A 19,331-nucleotide genomic window follows, 5' to 3' on the forward strand; every position below is an offset into this window, starting at 1 on the left:
AGTATATAGTGTACTGTCCCCTGAGAGTTAGTGAAGCCTCCCCGGGGATATCAATCTTTGATAAGATCCCGACTTCTAGCATGTCGGTAATTAAAGTCTTGTCATGTTCTGCTCTCCGAGGGAAGCTTAGCATGGTAATACAGACGGTTCATCTAGAACATTAACCCCACTTCATACACCCTGCATATCTACCCATGATTAACCCCCGGTTACTTGTTACGCTTGCCTTGAAATACTTCTTCTTTAGAACATAATAATCGCAACTGGTTGCTAATAAATCAAATGAGATGGTAATCTCAGAGTACTAATACAGGATTCATAAATGAAGGCGGCATCATCTATCCATATTAATTTTGCTGAATCTATAATCATTAGGAAAGCAAAATTGCTACATGTTGCAATATGGGGAACAACAGACAATAAACAAGAGCTTTTAAAAAAAGCTGGCGTTTCGGCTACGTTTATAAGTGTGAATTGTCTTTTCCCTTTACTTGAAGTAAAATCTGCCAGAGGAAGTCACTCAAGGGCTGTTCAGTCTATAAGAAAAATTGTCATTTTGGGAAATGAGTACTGTTTTAATAGAGAAAGGCAGATTGGGGAAAGCAATTTTGAAGTTACGTCACTTAACTTAAGTGCTTTTGAAAAAGCTGGTCTTGGCCTACAACTTGTACTTATTTGTAAAATGTATAATAGGCTCATTATAAAAGCTATCAATGTAATTATGTACATGGCACGCAATAAAACATAAAATTTGAAAAAGCACCATTGAATCATCAGCACTATGGTAATTAAGTGAAATAGAAGTTCATAACAGCTAAGGTTCTATCTAAAATGACTACCAAATGTCAAACAAATCAACAGCTACCTCATCCGTATTATTCTGGTTTCCGCATTTACAACATTTCTTCCTTATTTTCCTGGGTAATTTTGCTAAAATTCATGAAAATTCCCATAGTTTTGTGCCGAGGGGCGCCACTTTCCACGTCCGTGTTGTCTGAATGAAGTCGATACTGAACAATGGAGCATTTGCTACTGTAACAAAGAATCGCTGTTTTGCAAACAACATCAAGAGCCTCTGTTTACATCGGGGATAGAAGTTTAGTGGCGAGTGTTTTGCAAGAATCATCTTACCGCGCATAGGAGCCGCTGCACGGTATTTTCCATTACAATGAACAGAAAAATTCGAATGCCGGGTTTGGAATCTATGAAGTCCTGTTCATAAGACAAAGGCCTTGTATATATTAAATGAATATTTAAAAATAACAAATATAAAATATTTCTTTATTTATTAATGAAAAAAAATGATATTCATAAATATGATATTGATAGATTAATATAATATCAATATATATTTTTGATATTCAATATCTAAAAAGAAAAAGAAATCCATGCACGGAGACGAACCCGGATCTTCTGGGTCCGAAGCGCTTCGCGTTGCCAGATCGGCCAAGCTGCGGTACGTAACTATTCATACTGGACGTAATGCTATAACCTTACTATATGGTATCATTTATGCCGATTTTTGGTCGTTTTCTTGACGAAATCATTTTTTTTCTTCTGCAATCTTGTGGAATAGATGTAATATGGTCATTTTTCAGGATATCAAAGTCCGAAACCACAATGCAATGATATTTCCGAACAGTTGTAGCAGTTACATGCGGTCGCCGTCCTGTGTCACATGCAAATCTGCGCCGTCCTGTGTCACATGCAAATCTGCGACACAGTGTTGAACCAAGCTTCCCTGGTCCCTGGTCCTTGCTTGAAGCCTCCTTGCTTGAAGGTAAAAGCCAGGAGAATGCGTTTCGGCGCGCATGCGCCGAAACGCAAAAAATAGTGGGGGTGAGTGCATGCTGAAATTTTTAGTTAGTGTCAATCTGGAAATGTTTGCAGTAGATATATTTCCACATTTTTCACGGTAACCTCTCTCATGACACTGTCTTCAATGTATTACTACTGTAACTACAGTAAACTGTACTACAGAATTCTGTTAATCACAAACTTAAAACACCACAAAAATTTATCATTTTACTTCCACTGCAAAAGAGGTCCCAGGAGAAGAAATGAATTTACAGTCATTTTGTCCTTATATTTGCTAATTTACATAATAATAAAAGCAAAATTGTTGCGTTTTGTAAGACAGGGAGCGATTGCCAATAAACCGGTTTGTGTGTATGCTGACATTTCGGGTTTTGTTGGCGCTGATTTGCTTACAACAGTGGGGATCATAAAACTTTTATTTCTATTTTTATCCTGTTTCTTTGTAACCATGCAATTATAGCCACAGCCAATTAAACAAATGTCAAACTCATCAATCTATCTAGTAAAAGACATAAAAGCCTGGATAGCGGCAACAAAGAAGGATTTGCGGAGGTATGAGAGTTTCCCCAATAGACGTTATGAATAATTATCTAATTACTTATCAGTTATGATAGTGCTCAGCGCAGACCATACAGTATCTACCGGTACTATCCCCAGACTATTCCTAGTTCTCTGATAATTATATCAACTGTTTTAGAGTCATTTTGACATCTTTAAGCGCGATAGCTTTTGTGATTAGGGTAAGGTCGTTTTTTTATGACTAGCTAACCCAAATGTCATTGCAAGTCCCTGAAATGAATTATGAATCAAGGGGTGACCTTTGTAATACCTTGGGACCACACTTTTTACAAAAGAGGGTAACTTCATTACATGAAAATGAAATTATACGGATTACTACTTCAATACTAGAAGACATTTCTTTTGTGAGAAAAATTCTACTTCATTAAACGATTAGAGGGAAATTCTTCATCTTCTAAAATTGTAATTGTTTCGTCAAAAATATATTTTTATCTAAGGTCAATGACTTTCAATCTTAAGGATTATTTCCTCCCTAAAAAAGGTATTATTTTATCAAGGAAGGACTAGTTCTTGGACTAGATCTAAGACAATCATTATCATGCAAGAAAAATAGAATCTTCTAAAAAAAATGATATCAATGTTGAAAATTTTTTATATTTCACATGAAAATTTTTTTTTTAGAAAATGACCCCTTTCATTGAAATCAAAATCTTTATTCCAGAAATATTTTTTTGGAATTCCTTTAAAAGGAAATGTCCCAAAACCAAGAAAGAAATGACCCAATAACAATTTTTTATAAACAAAATGAGGAAAGTCTTTATTGCAGTATTCTATTCAAGATGATCTGACATTGAAAGAAGATTTGATAAAAAATATTACACCAACTTTTCATTACATGTGTATATGCATTTCATCGTGGTTAACTGTTATCTTTATTGTTTTCCGATTATTGACTATTGGTAATTTTGTTTCTCTCCAGAATGCTCACCAGTGCCAAGTACTGGAATTCAGCCTCTTGTGACATCTTACAGCATTGATCATCAGTACTGTGATGGGACTACTTTCTGATGTCCAACTACATCTGTCTTAGGGGTGGATGCCGGTTCGCTGGACCTGATTTGGACCTTTATAACATCCAAGAACCGAGTCCAAAAAACATGAAAGCCAAAAATCTGAGTCCAAAAAAACCTGAGGAAAGTACAAATATTGTTTCTATTTTGTTTGATAAAAATTGTTTTCGAGTCTCCCCTTTGACAAAAAGGCTTTCAAAATAAGTGGAACATTCAAATATCAAACACTGGTTTATTTTGAAAGTCTTCTCACCAAGAAACTTTTATAGTTGTGCGTGTCAGCATTAATTCTCTATCCTTAATATTGTTCTAATAAAACAAAACATCAACTGGACAGGATCAGGTCCAGGTTCAGGTCCGGACCTGAACCTAAATCTCTGGACCTAAACTTGGACTTGGACCTTATTAAGCCGAACCGGTATCCACCCCTTATCTGTCTACTAGTGAATTTTGTTGAATGCTCATCTTTCTAGTATATCTTTTTTTATCATGATAGTTGGATTAAAATCAACAGATTGGTGTATCAAGTGTGCATTCTCCAGTGGTTAGTGACCCTGCCTCTGGACCAATAAGCCGTGAGTTTGAATCCCGGCTTTGCCGCTAACCCGACATGCACGCTACTGGAAAGGGCCGCAGTCCTTAGGACAGGATGTTAAGCCAGGTCCGCCGTTCATTGTGCTTGTCTAAAGAGCTAGGGGAATTTTCCTGTACAATGGAACTGTCTGTCTTATCTGTCACGGCCAGTAGAAGAATAGCTCTTCAGTGAGCTTGTTGAAAAGAGCTAGGGGAATTTCCCCAGTAAAATGAACCTGTAAATACTGTAGATAGCATCTTTCCTCTCTGTCACAACCAGCGGAATAAAAGCTCTTCAGTGACTTTTCCTTTTATCTGTGAAGTCCGAAATATCCAAACATCAATGCAAGAAGACATAAGGCAGATACATTTATCTTTGGACCAATGATTAATTAGTGTCTAGGAAAGGCTTGTATGTGTATGCATGTTGAATACCGGTAGTACTGTAGCATTTGATGCTGGTACTGTACACTTGTACATTTAGTGGATTTGTTGCAAGGGAATCACAGTATTGAAGTCGAAATCACTCTAATGCAGCCTGAGGGTGTATCGTACAAACATGGCTGATCAATTTATAATAGGTCTATTATGATGCATCTGTACACAAAATGTGTATTCAATGATTGCTATAATTAGAACAGATATAGGAATCTGTTCGAATTGCCAGTAGTGAATACTGCTGAGTTTGTCTGTGAGACACGATTATGTGATTTTGGAAAGGAGAATGGAAGGATGACATGCAACAATACTCAAGCATTCAGCACCAAGGACAGGTTTCACTTCCCTGTCACTGAAAAATTGCCACTTTTATAACTTTTATCAGATAGACACTACAAATATGTTTCCCTTTGCTGAGTTGGCCTTCCTCTATATAATATGCGGTATACGGAAAGATAGTTTAGTTTATTGTTAATTATGTCTGTTTGTACCTTACAAAAGCATTTAGTAGTCTATGATAAGTATGAAATAAAGTAGATAATTCTTGATGTCAATGTGAGGTATTATACATTTAGGAAAAAATATATTCTGAAAAACATCAAAACTGCTCAGGTATCTGTTTTTTTTCTTGTACACTTTATAGTTAAGGGTAGATTATGCATTGTTAGGCTAAAAAGCATGATAGATGACACATCCATTTCTTCAATGGAAAGCAAATGGAAACAAAAAAACTGTAACAAAGAATTCTAACCCTGTTTCAGTCTAACCTTTTACCATTCTTAAGCTTCACTTTCTAAATGTTTGCATGGCACCCGGCCATACAGAATCATGACCAGACCAACCAAAACAACTGCACCATGCAAATTCAGCATTTAAAAAAAAGCTGAAACACATGATGAATTGTCACTGTTGGCTTCCTCGCAAATGGTTTGCTGCAAAATAGCCTTGGTAATGACTTACTTGCGGTAACAGCCCGGGCTGCAGATTTGTATGCTGCGATATATGCCTGCGTACCGGACATTACATTATCGCCCAAAGGGACTTGGCGTATTTCATCTAAAAGCCCTGCCCATGTATTTGCTAGATTGAACGTATTGTATGTATTACCCAGCATATTCTGTAATGAGTAGCCAAGGTTGTTGAGTCATAATGGACAATATGCATAGCTTTGTGGTACACAAAAAGGTCTTTTTTTAACTTGAAGCATTATTGGACATAACCACAACACTTTAAGCCTAAATTATGCATAATCCAATCATTTCTAGCCATTCCAAGCTCAGTGTAAGGGAACGCTGTTGACTGCGCAATGTTATGAAGTAGTAGTGACGATTACAGTGTTGCCGGATGCTAAGCTACTCGTTTACGGGCAATTTGTCCAATCTTAGGTCTTAGCTTGACGTCATAAACGAGAGTACTACTGATAAATCTATGCAAACGCATCATTGATCTTTCAAGCAAAATATCCGGAGTTTGATGAAGAGAAAGAGAATAATACTGTTACAATTAAGGAGGCTCTATTTGATTGCATGATGTCAAGCCTTCGCTGTATTTGTTTTTGAAGAAACCTTGGTAACTGAATTGCCCGAGGTTTTCGTAGCGGCAGCTCACTGATTCACGAGACATCAATTACTGTCAGTCGTCCCCCCGAGGAAACTCCTCGTCTTTGAAGAGGCTGTTGTTTCGCAGACAGGCCATTTGTGAAGAAATAACTTTGGTCTGTGGGTTGTACGAATGCCTGATGGAGTTGAGAATGCTTTCGCTGATTGAGAAGGAGCCCATGCATGAAGATGTTCTAGGAGGTTTGGCTGGAGGCCTGATATATGTTGAAACATCATGGGATCCACATACAAAGAAAAAAAAAAGATAATTTTTATAACTTAAAGGTGGAAAAAGTGAAAAACCAAGCTGCTAGATTCTGAAGGAAGAGCTACGTACAGAGATGCTAGTGTCTTTAAAATGAAAACTATGATCTACAGTGGATGTCACTTGAAGACAGAAGGAAAATGTCTAGACTTTGCATGATGTACGAAATGACACGTGGCATCTTTTCTGGATAGCTTAAAAGAATGCTCGCAGCTAGATGTGCCAAAGTTAGGTTGCTCAGTGAAATATAATCAGCTGCTGCCGTGCCGCGTGCCTGCAACGCCGAAGGGCTATTTATACCGCCTATACAGATACAGATATTTTCCTCCTACTAGTAATTATGCAGCCTGAAGAAAAGGCATTTCTATGTAGATGATACCGACCAGCAACTGTATCTCAATGGCTGCTTGCAAAGTATCACCCAGGTCATCATTAACCAAAATATGCTAATATTTACAAGAAATGTCCCTGGATGTTTATCAATACCCCTCCAAAAACAAAAGAAAACAGGTTTCACTAAGTTTATCTCGTTAGTAATGATCAATTTGTACCTCGAAGTACTGGTCTGAATTTCTTTCTAGTAAGGCTGTATAGATTTTGGGAAAATTAAAAGTATAAAATCCATCTACAACTTCGGACGTCGGACTTTGGCAACAGGCCCGCATGTAAATGAGCCGTCGCACGTTCGTAGATATTCAACCGGCCAGAATCAATATTTTTATCATGTACGGAGTCTGCAGCTGTAAATCCTAGAATCAGGCAACTTCAAATCAAGCACTTGTTTTTTCTGACTCTCTCAAAAAAGAGATAAGATGAGCAAATTTGAAATAATAGTAGAATCCAGTATAAAATAATGGACACCTTTTTTATGTCAGGGATGTATATAATATAACATTGTATTCAAACTCTGTTTTAAAGTGTAGATTTCAACCTATTCAGGCTACCTTTTTTAAAATGTCTGCAATGTTGATATGTTATTAAAGAATTGAACTGAATAGTTGGTACCGAGACTACTAGACGAAGTATGAGATTAATTTCTCTAGGTACAAGAGGACGACTTTAGATAATGGTAGAAATTCAATATTCTTGGTCTTTAATTGTCTCTCTAACTGTCTTTTAACTGTCTTTCTGGTAGATTTAAGTCAAAAACGTTAAGTCAATCCTCAAACAGAATTGCCGTTTTAACAAAAATAAGCTAATTGTCTTATATGATTGGTACCCTGTTCCGAAACATGCCGCGTTGAGCAGTCTGTGGAAAGATGTGCTATTCTGAGATAAGATCCCATCTTCACTTTTTATGGCTCCATCCACATCAGATAACTGTGTATGATTTATCAGATGAACGTTTGCGTTGCTAATGATGCATCACCACACAATGTGGTCCGTGGATGATAAAAGAGACATTATGTCTTGAGTAAAGTGCTCGGATCAGTACGAGAATTACGACTCTAATTAATCATCTCTGACAGACTGATTAAGACTTAGATACTAAAGGGTAGCATGCATAGTCCAGCGGTTAGCAACTCTGCCAAAGGACCAAGAGGTTGGGAGTTCGAAGCCCAGCTGTTGTGGATCACGGGACATGCATGCTACTAGAAGAGGTCGCAGGATGTGAAGCCGGTGTCCACTGTTCATTGTACTTCTTGAAAAAAGCCAAGGGAATTTCCCCAACGACCAATCAAGAATAGCTCTTTAGTTAGCTAAACTGATTGGAGATAACTCTCACTCCTGAGTATATACAATAAATCATTTTTGTCATCACTCAGATGTCAGATCAAAAATCTTACGCCCCTTGCCAGTAGTCACCCCCCCCAAAGGCCAGTTTTCGCTAGGGTCGGTCGGGTTCCCGAAACACAAAGTTTTTTCTAGGCCTTAAATATCTTAAACCTTGTTGTGTAGACATTTTTATAGTGTATGGGTAAGAACGCGACTTGTATACAATGTACATGAATCAAGCAGGTTGCCATGCATACCTCAGCTGTAACATTCACCCGCAACATCTCCGAACAGGTGCAATCAGACACACGCCGGTGGCCATGGCCACCACCTTGAAATTGAATTTCTCTGTGTAGATATACCACATGCAATATTCAATAGTCTTTGCCGGGTGTTGAGTGCCTAATAGAGGTGGTAGTCATTCCATAAATATTGTGTGGCAGGCTGAAACAGATTCCTTTGCAATACGGTAAAGGAATGCTGAAATAGGAAATGTACTTTCTTCAAGAACTCTTCTATGGCCATTGTCAATGTGGATTTAATACAGACCATCCAGTGTCTTATAAGACGAAAAAAACAACTTTAACATGTAATTATCAGGGAAACAGGGTGTCCAACTGCTATAAGGAGGGTGTCTAATTTCTTTTTATTCTAGTATAGGGCATCCAAAAGACGCATGGATGCATGGCTAGCTAAAACCCTGAAAGACCAGAGCTATATATCTTCCTATATACGTGTAGAGCATTTTCATGCAGCATTTTTGCTTAAAGTTTGTAGACCGCCATGTTGGTGTACCATTTGCATTTCAGGGAATCACAGCTCAAGATTTTTCTGACACTTGACAATCTTTTTACCATCCACTGATTGAATGTCTACTTCTCAAAGAAGAGAATATCAAAAGACTACTTTAGGTTTTTTCTTTTGGCCTGTGTTTTTATTAGTGTTTGTGTGTCTGCAGTTGTTTTAATATGATTGTATCATGTGACAGGATGTGTACTAGGCAAAAGATTGTATAATCAAAGACTGTCAGGAAAGGTTTGCTTCGATCCAAAGTTTGTCCCGCAAGCTGGCAGGATGGGAAGGTTGGCTTGGCCTGGGTTCAAAGCTGGTCTGCAGAATGGCAGGAAAATGCATATATTAGATAGAGCACCGTAATAATGAAAAGAACAAGGAATTCACAAAAAGTCTAAGTATTTCACAGAGGTATAATTTTATGAAGTTTTTTATTTCTTTTCATCACACTGTGTGCATTGAAAGATGGATATAAACATCTAATTACCCTTGTGAGGCTACAGCAACATTTCATCAGCTACCATCTTGTCATTTCTGCCTAAGGTCACATAAGGACATGTAAAGTCGATTTTATGGATGTCATTCAAGCGTACATTGATCTTGGCCAGTATCCCGAGAAAAACAGATGGACATTCGGTATGCCACGACGTTCACACCCCAGCCATCCAAGCCACAAGTCATTAGCTTCCCGCGTAAAACCCTTAATGTACCATCAAATGAGAGAATACATCGTAAACGTAATAAAAACTGTCAAAAATCAGCAGATACATAGTAAAGAATCCTATTTGAAAGGGAGCTAATTTTTTGTTTTTGCAACTGTATGTCCGATCGATAATGTCAACAGTATGTCGTCCACAATAAAGTTTGTGCGTCCTAACAAATGAACATGACACCGGGTTCCTCCTTTCCATTTGTTTTAATTTGCCAGAAGAAGTGCAGTAGTTTGTCTGGTGCAATCAGACTATTACTTACATTGTATGGGCTGTAACATACTTGTGCCCCAGGTGGTGAAGTCAGATTGAAGCCATCTAAGTAACAAGAAAATTGAACTTGTATGTGATATCTCTAAAGGGACGTAAATCTTGGACTGTCTTTATCTAACTTTCCTGTTATGTCTGATACACCTAACTTGTAATAAATTATATCAGTGAAGGACTTTACAGCATCCAGTGAAAACTGCTAGCTGAAGTAAGATCAAAACTTTGATGCAAAATACAGTACTGTAGATTTTGAAAATTTTGCAGTGGTTTAATGTTTGTGATTTTTACTGTGACCTCTTCACCGCAAACTTAAAACAACCGCAAAAATGTGACTTCTGTCTTCTGCTCGCCTACCCCATTCTTTCAACCACAAACTTAAAACCACCGCAATAATGCAAAATATAATCTCCACAAACTTAAAAGCATTTTGCAGTAACAGCAACTACTGCACAATATTTTTGTGTATCTTGTAGCAACAAATGACATAATTAATGGTAAGGTACAAACTTGAACATCTGCCAATTCTAATTCGTATCCATGTATTCATTTGCATAACAAATTTATCTCAACTTTTTTATATTTGATAATCTGGACTTCATACTTACACTTACATGTACTCCACCCAGGTGTTAAAATGGGTACCTGACTTTGGTTGGGGAGGTACAAGGCAGTGAAAGGAGAGATTGGCTCTACTTTCCCAGGACGTTTTCTAAAGTGTTACAGAGGCGCTGCGACCCCCATGCCTTAACTATGGGCCCTCTTACACAGGGGAACAGATCCCTTGACAAGCATTAAATTCAGATTGACCAGGGATGCTACAAGGTCACATGTGGCCACAGTCTTCAACCTTGACCTATCGGACAGCAATTTCCCCCCACAGGGAGCCTTAGAATGCCACATTTTAACATGAAATTCTCTGTTTACTTTACCTTACCTACATCTACATGACTGTTCTTGCAGCATGTGATATGAACGTGCATGTCCGGTGCCAGCACATGGTCCCGAATCTTTGCGGCTCTGACTTCACTGAGAGGAGAGGGCGAATTCAGCTCAAGTGCAAAGTCATGAATGAGAAGTTGACGGTTGAAGGTGAGACTTAAAACAGTTTACTAAATGACTGACTATAGGCATGCTAATATTTCTTGTGATAATTTGGATTGTGTCATACCTAGGCTCTAGTACCGTTCGTTTGTAACAGGTGTTTAGGTCAGGTTGGTATTTTACGGCACCACACAGGCTTCTACTTGTATCACATGGGCTTCTTTAGGATACACATGCTTCGTATATGCCAGGAAAAGCTTTTAACGAATGCTTAAAACTTTGAAATTGACTTTCTGACAAGTTTTAGTTTCAGGACACCATATTTTCTCAACTTCTGTCCCATTTGATATTGAAATGTGTGTTTTGCGGGCTGGTATAACATCAAAAGAATACTAAACGGCAGATAACAGCATCATCCCAGCCCTCCCGCGAGTTGGAAAGCTTGAAACCCGTTTGGCTGGTACCTTGGTTGATACGGAATCAACTGTGTGTTGTTCTCTGTAATACTATTTTTGAAAGACTAATAGAAGATGATGAAATTGTGACAGGCAAAAGCTTATGATAATATGCCAATCATATCAAGATCAGCTACAGTAACAAATAATAAATAATAGTTTATTGCAAATTCATGCCCGTAGGCTAATTGCATGTTGACAACAGTGTCGAAATACAAATGTTAGGTAAACCAAAAGGTATACATGTAATACAAGACCATTCTATATTGCTATTCTACGATAAGTTTCTATATCTACGGTACTAATGGCACGGTAATAATGGCATGGAAAGAAGTCACCTAGCTTTCAGCACCAAGGACATGATGCAAGAGGCAGACAATAAAGTCCGCTTGTCTGTTGCATGATGATGCAGTAAAGTTTTCTTACACTTGAAATAAATGGTTTTATTTTGGAAAACAACTATTTATATACACCTACGCCATTCCCACTAGAACAGCTTTCTTCCAATGACTTCTCCATTTAAAGTGTTGAATGATATGATGTATGGTTGGTATACCATGGTTGTACATGATGAAATTATACTTATTAACCAATCAGCTTTAAGCATGGTGCTTGTTGACACATTTGAAAATAAACTGTCAATTATTTTCCTCTACAGTCCAGGAAGCTAAGAACCTGATTCCGATGGACCCCAATGGGCTGTCAGATCCGTATGTCAAACTGAAACTCATCCCAGACCCCAAGAACGAGAGCAAGAAGAAGACAAAGACTCTCAAGGCTACCCTAAATCCACAGTGGTTTGAAAAATTTGACTTGTAAGTACTTATTTCTTACTTCTTTCTCACACTACTTATAGACACTGAAACTTGTTTAGAAGGACAGGAACTTTGCTCTGCAATGAATGATAAGCAGTTCTTGAGGCTAAACTTTACTTGCTGCACCTCGTAAAGAGGAGGACCGATGATGATGATGATGATGATGATTGCTTTGTGTATGTCATATATAAATGTCATCTTTATCATGTAGACTTTTGGGGACTGTGTTTCCCTTGCCAAAAAGTCTGGCACATGTCAATAGAGAAACAATTAGTGAATTGCATTCACCTAAAGTATATAGTTGATTGGCTACAAGTCACACAGTCTTCGTAACAACATGGTAACAAGTATTTCGAAGCAATGCATTTTGAGAAATATTTGACTCAAGTAATAATGCAGGATGTAAGAATCAAACATCAATATAGACACGGGTCAAACTATTCTGCAGTATACCAACACGATATAACATCATGTATCTAACAAATGATGATTATTTCTTTAAATCAAGTAGGCCCATCTAACACCCACTTTCAGTTGTAAGATGGCTCCGCTGAAGAAAGCTAATGATTGTGAAGTTACGTTTTTTGTATTCATTTTTAAGCCAATAAAAAGATTTGAGTTGAAAATCAAATTCATGTCAAACATCAACAGACCAGGAACACTCAAGAATTCAGCTTTCTGAAGAATTCATTTTTATTACACTCAAAGCCCATATTTGCATACTTTTATGTTGCCATCAAGAACCACATCTATGTGATAACTCAAACTGTTATGGTCACCCCAGTGCCAATAACATGGATGTAACATGGCTAGATAGCCAGAGATTACAGTTACTGTATTAATTACACAGCCAAACCTTATTGTGGTCTTGTAAAACTTTGAGTGACAATTTTCTGAAAATGTCACGACCCATCGGAACTTTATGTTATCTAATGACATTCTAAAGTTTTAAGGGAAAATTTACATAAGAACCTATTGAAATAGTATTCGACAGGATGCTTTTGATCAGCTTGGGCTAAGTGCAGAATGTCAAAACATGGGTAATGAAACAATTACCATGTGAACCAAGTTTTCAGCCCTCAAGCTTTTATTGTTTTTAACTATTATGAGGCATTGTACTAGACATACTTGTGATTGCCTCTGTTTATAAAGGCTTCCTTTTTGATTTGTCTTCTAGTAGATGTTCTTGTGTGTACATGGATTTTAAATACACTGTCAGTAGAGTGGTAGGAAGTGAGTATGAAGATGTTGCATGCACAACGATCAGACTTTCAGATTGAAGTAGTCATCAGAGGTGGTAGAATAAACCGTTAATCAGACATGACTAGCAGTCCAGGTCATGGGGTCAATGGAAGAGGCTAATAATTCACAGTTAATGTATATTTTCCATCTGCAAGTCACGTAACCATAAAATGACAGGATGTGATGTGATCAACAAATACAAGAATGTAGTGTTAATCAAAACTTTATTTGCATGATTAATAAACTACAATTCAACATTTACATACGAGAAACTCTAAATATTTCACAGAGGCATGAGATCTTGAACTCTTGTTTAGACTTGAGTTTTGTTGTGTCTGCATATTTTCTGCTGACATTCTTTACAAAATGATGACAGAAGAAATCAATGAGAAAGTCACAAGAATCTTGACCCCGGAAATATCATTGCCAAATGTCAGTAATGAATAACCTTCACCCCCGGTTACTGGTGAAGGACTGTCGTTTGACCTTAAACCTGAGTGAAATGGAAGGTAGCAAGGCCCATACAGTGTGCTGCAAGTCAGCAGTATTTATAACCCTGGGGACTTTTAACCTTAAGTACGCTTCACAGCTCCGAACTGATACTGGTTCACACACCATCCAGTGTGCTGAGGCCATCTAAAGGTTAATTACATTAGTAAGGCTCATTAAATGAACTGGTATACTTTGGCATCAGTCTGTAGACATATTCCTTCTAGGCATGCGTTTCGATTTATTTTTCCACATTGAATACCGTCGGCAGTTTCGTACAGTGTGTAATGTTGATAATGGTTATGGGATTGAGACTGAGAGGTGATGGGTTAGATTCCTTCCTGGGTGCACTGGGCCATACGTGTCCTTGCAAAAGGCAATTTACATGACTTCTCTCACTCCACCCTGGTGTAAAATGGGTACCTGATGTTGTTTGGGGAGGTAAAAGGCAGTGGAAAGAAAGGAATGGGCTCTGCCTTCCAATACCGTGCCCAAGGCACAGTGGCATGGATAATAAACAACCCAATGCCCATACAGCCTCTAAAGGGCTTTGAGTTAGTCAAGTTAGTTCTAGGTAATCTGTTTCGCTTTTTGTGTTGCACCAAATTTTGTTGCAACATCTAAATTCTAATTAATAAGTTTTTCTAGGGTACATAATTCCGCCACCAAAAAAGACACTTCCAAACAGATCTCCAACCCAACGTCCCCCAGTATAAAGCACTTCTGTACATCTAAACTGTGGATACCTAAGGGGTGCTGCATTAGAGATCACTCAAACCCACTGTTTTTCAAAATGGCAGATTTATGTAACCCGGCAGATTAATATAAATGGAGGTTACATGCATGTAGTTTGATAAATGTAGCCAACATGACATTTCCTTTTCCCCTCCCAAACAGCAAACTAAAAGATGAATACAAGGACAGACGATTGTCGATCGAGGTGTGGGACTGGGACCGCACTTCCAGGAATGACTTCATGGGGGCGCTGTCGTTCGGAGTCCAAGAGCTGATCAAGATGCCTGCCGAGGGCTGGTTCAAACTGTTGAACCAAGAGGAAGGGGAGTATTACAACGTTCCCATTGCCGACGAGGAAGAAAACGTCGCTAAACTTAAGGAGCATCTGCAGGTGAATGAGGTTCTTTCTCATAATGTAAATTAGATGTAAATGTTTTGTTATATTTCAAGTTGCCTCTCCCTGCACACTCATTGCATTGCGAACATATAAAATTGTCTTTCATTGTGTTACTATCTGGTATTTTTAACTGCAAACTCAATTGAGCAACAGGGACAAATATGTACATGTACATCAGTACCGTATTATAATTACATTATCTTTCGGATAATCTCATCAAAACTATGCACACTAATTTATTACATGTAATGATAGTTTTTATTTGCTTTCTGGCTACAGAAGCAGAAGTTGGATGAGCAGCAAAAGCAGAAGTCCAAACGCTCTGAAGAATGTAATATTGGAAGCCTAGACCACATGAAAGCAGCTGATTTCAACTTTCTCATGGTGTTGGGAAAAGGCAGCTTTGGCAAGGTAAGCTCTTCTAGTATATGTGTGTGTGTGTTTCTAACTTACACGATACCTAGTATCTTTTAAACGTAGCTGACGTTAAACCTTTCTTTGATATGCAGACTATCCATGGTGATTCAAGGTTTGAAACTTTTCGTAAAGATTATAAGATTGAATAGGTCCTCTGTAGCTATTGTTTTCTCAAACTCTTAATTTTGTCTCCTTTGTTTCAAGCAGTGAAGTTGCAAGGAATCTAGGAAAGTTTTAACGTCTTAACCCCTATCGACGCTAAATCTCATCTTTTGAAGGACACATTTCACAAAGTGCCTTTATCTTGAATTTGTTTGCGCCTTCGATGACCATGTTGAAGAATTTCGTCTTTAGTCCATCAGGGTTTGCAGAACGGTTGAAAATTTTGTCTCAAGGAGCAAAATTCTGTCCAGGGACAGAATCACAATAACCCTGTAGAGAGCCCTCACCCTGACATTTAAGTTCCAGTTAGGTCATTGGGCGGGTAACTACATGTAAGGTCAATGGTAGCTTTTAATCTAATCCCGTCATACCTTTGATACAAACTACGTGCCCTTCAATGTAGTTGTGTTTAGGGGAAAAGTAACAGATAAACTACATTCCACCCTTTATTGATTCAATCTACACTTGAGCAGCTAAAGTGCATTTTGCCCTGTGTTAGCAGATGTGCTATTGCCAAGGTCACCTCTGTTACCTTCCGTCATCAACCAATGTGAAAGGTTTGTGCTGAAGTAGGTATTAAATTCCCTAATTGGAACTAAGCACTATTTAACCGCGGTAATAGATCGATGCGCCTGCAAAATGTGTTGGTTAAATGAAAGACAATTTTGGTTCGAATGTGCTGCGAGGGCAAAACTTGATGCCGCGTCGGGTTTGTCGAGAGACAAGAAGCCATTCAATGATTTGTCTTGTAATTCCAAAGCTGTGAAGAGTTGATTGAGCCATTTGTGGCTGGGTATGTTTGGTATGCATTGCTGATCATGTGCGGTAAGAAATGCATCATGAATACCAGTGGAAACTGCAAGCCTTCGAATAAATTCAAGAAAGCATGAAGTCTATACGGCTGAGGTCCGTTGTGTGTAATATTTGTTTAGAAATACAGCCTTTGATGTCCAACTTGTTAGTTTAGAGTTGAATAGTAATAAGCAGGTTCATTGTTAAGTGAACTGAGCATGCACAGGGTCAAAGGTGAAGGCCTGTATTACTCCTCTCCAGCTTAACACTAATTCTGTCTAGTCCTAATTACAGCAAAACTGTATATAGTTTTGCTGTAATCATTTCATCTGGCATAGATATAACATTGTTCATTTGTTTGTTCGTTCAGACCCTTGTAGTGCCTAAAGTGGCACATTGGGCAGCAAGTTTCCTTGCTGTTATCTGTAGCAGGGTACATTTCTACAGGGAGGGGTTGCTAGCCCTTCCCCTTTCACGTGCTCAAGTCACCTCCTCAAACAGCCAAGTCCCAACCAAGTTGTCCTTACCCAGGATTGAACTGGGGTCTTCCAGTTACCAACTAATTGGAACCAGGTGCTCAATTGTTACTTTGCTACCACTTGAGCTATAGAGACATCATATTAAAGATTTACATGAAACCAAAAGATTACACTTTCTGATTATGTTCAGCAACAACGGTATCAATTAACATTACACGTATGCGCCAAAATGAATGTCGCACCATCAAAAAATCAGTCCTCAGACTTCAAGTTTTTGTCGTAATGTAATCCAATTACGACTGCCAATTGACCTCACAGTAAACATAGCAACCATGATGTACTTTTTAACTGCTGAATGTATAGCGGAGGGTGTACCTGTACATGAAATTGCTTAGAATCTGCCAGGTCTTCAGCATTTTCATCAGAAGCGGTCTGGCTTAAAAAAGGGACCCCAAATTATTTTTACTTGTTGCAGTTGCTACAGCACTTTTTCTTTTGTTAGTGGATGATATGATTACCTTTCTATTCGAGGCTTGGGAAATTTCACAGTCAAACTATTCATTTCAAGCTCTTTTCTGTGAAATTGCAGAAGATTACATGGAGAGTCCAATAAAAGCTGTGGGTGTAAAACAGTTGGCATTTTTCCAAAGTAGGAAAGCGATTGAATGAATTTCTGTGAGTGCAGTACAGAACCAAATGTATCCTGGAATGCTAAGTTGCAGATGAGAGTGTTGAAAAGTTTTGTATTTTTGGGGCAACGAACCCCATAGCTTATGTCTGAATATATTAAGCTGTCCCAATATTGTATTACAAAACAAGTTGGCATTTTTCCAAAAGAGGAAAGCAATGTCAATGATTTATGTGACTGCTGCACACCAAGTTCATGCTGGAATGCTAAGTTGTGCATTTGAATGCTGACAAGTTTTGTATTATGGGGGCAATGAACCTTGTAAAATCATATTTTTTTTAAACATTTGTTAATCAATATTGTATTTAGTTTACCATGACAATACTAAAAATTAAGTTTTTCCTGCACAACTGTGTCTTTTCTCATTAATATTTTGGAGGCCTTCATCATGATAAAGCATATCTGTATCTATAGCCGCCTTTTGGGTAACACATGCACCAGCTGATATTATATATATCAAAAACTCCGCAGAATACGGTTTACTCCATACAAAGCTAAGAAATCTATTCAAGGAGGATTGTCCTAAAAATTATTCAATGCTTTGTTTCAAGCATTGAAGGTGCAAGGAATCTAGGAAAGTTTTAACGTCTTAAATGCTAAATTTCACCTTTCGAAGGACACATTTCACAAAGTGCCTTTATCTTAAATTTGTTTGCGCCTTCGATGACCATGTTGAAGAATTTCATCTTTAGTCCATCAGGGTTTTCAGAACGGTTGAAAATTTTGTCTCAAAGAGCAAAATTCTGTCCAGGGACAGAATCACAATAACCCTGTAGAGAGCCCTCGCCCTGACATTTAAGTTCCAGTTAGGTCATTGGGCGGGTAACTACATGTAAGGTCAATGGTAGCTTTTAATCTAATCCCGTCATACCTTTGATACAAACTACGTGCCCTTCAATGTAGTTGTGTTTAGGGGAAAAGTAACAGATAAACTACATTCCACCCTTTATTGATTCAATCTACACTTGAGCAGCTAAAGTGCATTTTGCCCTGTGTTAGCAGATGTGCTATTGCCAAGGTCACCTCTGTTACCTTCCGTCATCAACCAATGTGAAAGGTTTGTGCTGAAGTAGGTATTACATTCCCTAATTGGAACTAAGCACTATTTAACCGCGGTAATAGATCGATGCGCCTGCAAAATGTGTTGGTTAAATGAAAGACAATTTTGGTTCGAATGTGCTGCGAGGGCAAAACTTGATGCCGCGTCGGGTTTGTCGAGAGACAAGAAGCCATTCAATGATTTGTCTTGTAATTCCAAAGCTGTGAAGAGTTGATTGAGCCATTTGTGGCTGGGTATGTTTGGTATGCATTGCTGATCATGTGCGGTAAGAAATGCATCATGAATACCAGTGGAAACTGCAAGCCTTCGAATAAATTCAAGAAAGCATGAAGTCTATACGGCTGAGGTCCGTTGTGTGTAATATTTGTTTAGAAATACAGCCTTTGATGTCCAACTTGTTAGTTTAGAGTTGAATAGTAATAAGCAGGTTCATTGTTAAGTGAACTGAGCATGCACAGGGTCAAAGGTGAAGGCCTGTATTACTCCTCTCCAGCTTAACACTAATTCTGTCTAGTCCTAATTACAGCAAAACTGTATATAGTTTTGCTGTAATCATTTCATCTGGCATAGATATAACATTGTTCATTTGTTTGTTCGTTCAGACCCTTGTAGTGCCTAAAGTGGCACATTGGGCAGCAAGTTTCCTTGCTGTTATCTGTAGCAGGGTACATTTCTACAGGGAGGGGTTGCTAGCCCTTCCCCTTTCACGTGCTCAAGTCACCTCCTCAAACAGCCAAGTCCCAACCAAGTTGTCCTTACCCAGGATTGAACTGGGGTCTTCCAGTTACCA

General features: G+C 38.3%; 1 protein-coding gene across 4 annotated transcripts in view; it reads left to right on the forward strand.

Moving 5' to 3' along the window:
- LOC136440403 (protein kinase C alpha type-like) overlaps window positions 1–19,331 on the forward strand; it is an 82,354-nt gene that overhangs the window by 44,357 nt on the left and 18,666 nt on the right. For all 4 annotated transcript variants that reach the window (XM_066436435.1, XM_066436436.1, XM_066436434.1 and 1 more), the window contains exons 6-9: window positions 10,730–10,858; window positions 11,924–12,080; window positions 14,709–14,937; window positions 15,223–15,354. In XM_066436435.1, the coding sequence (XP_066292532.1) occupies window positions 10,730–10,858; window positions 11,924–12,080; window positions 14,709–14,937; window positions 15,223–15,354 (647 nt within the window). The remainder of the gene's footprint in view (window positions 1–10,729; window positions 10,859–11,923; window positions 12,081–14,708; window positions 14,938–15,222; window positions 15,355–19,331) is intronic.

Source organism: Branchiostoma lanceolatum, chromosome 8, assembly GCF_035083965.1.
Source record: "Branchiostoma lanceolatum isolate klBraLanc5 chromosome 8, klBraLanc5.hap2, whole genome shotgun sequence".
In the NCBI taxonomy this organism is placed as follows: domain Eukaryota; kingdom Metazoa; phylum Chordata; class Leptocardii; order Amphioxiformes; family Branchiostomatidae; genus Branchiostoma; species Branchiostoma lanceolatum.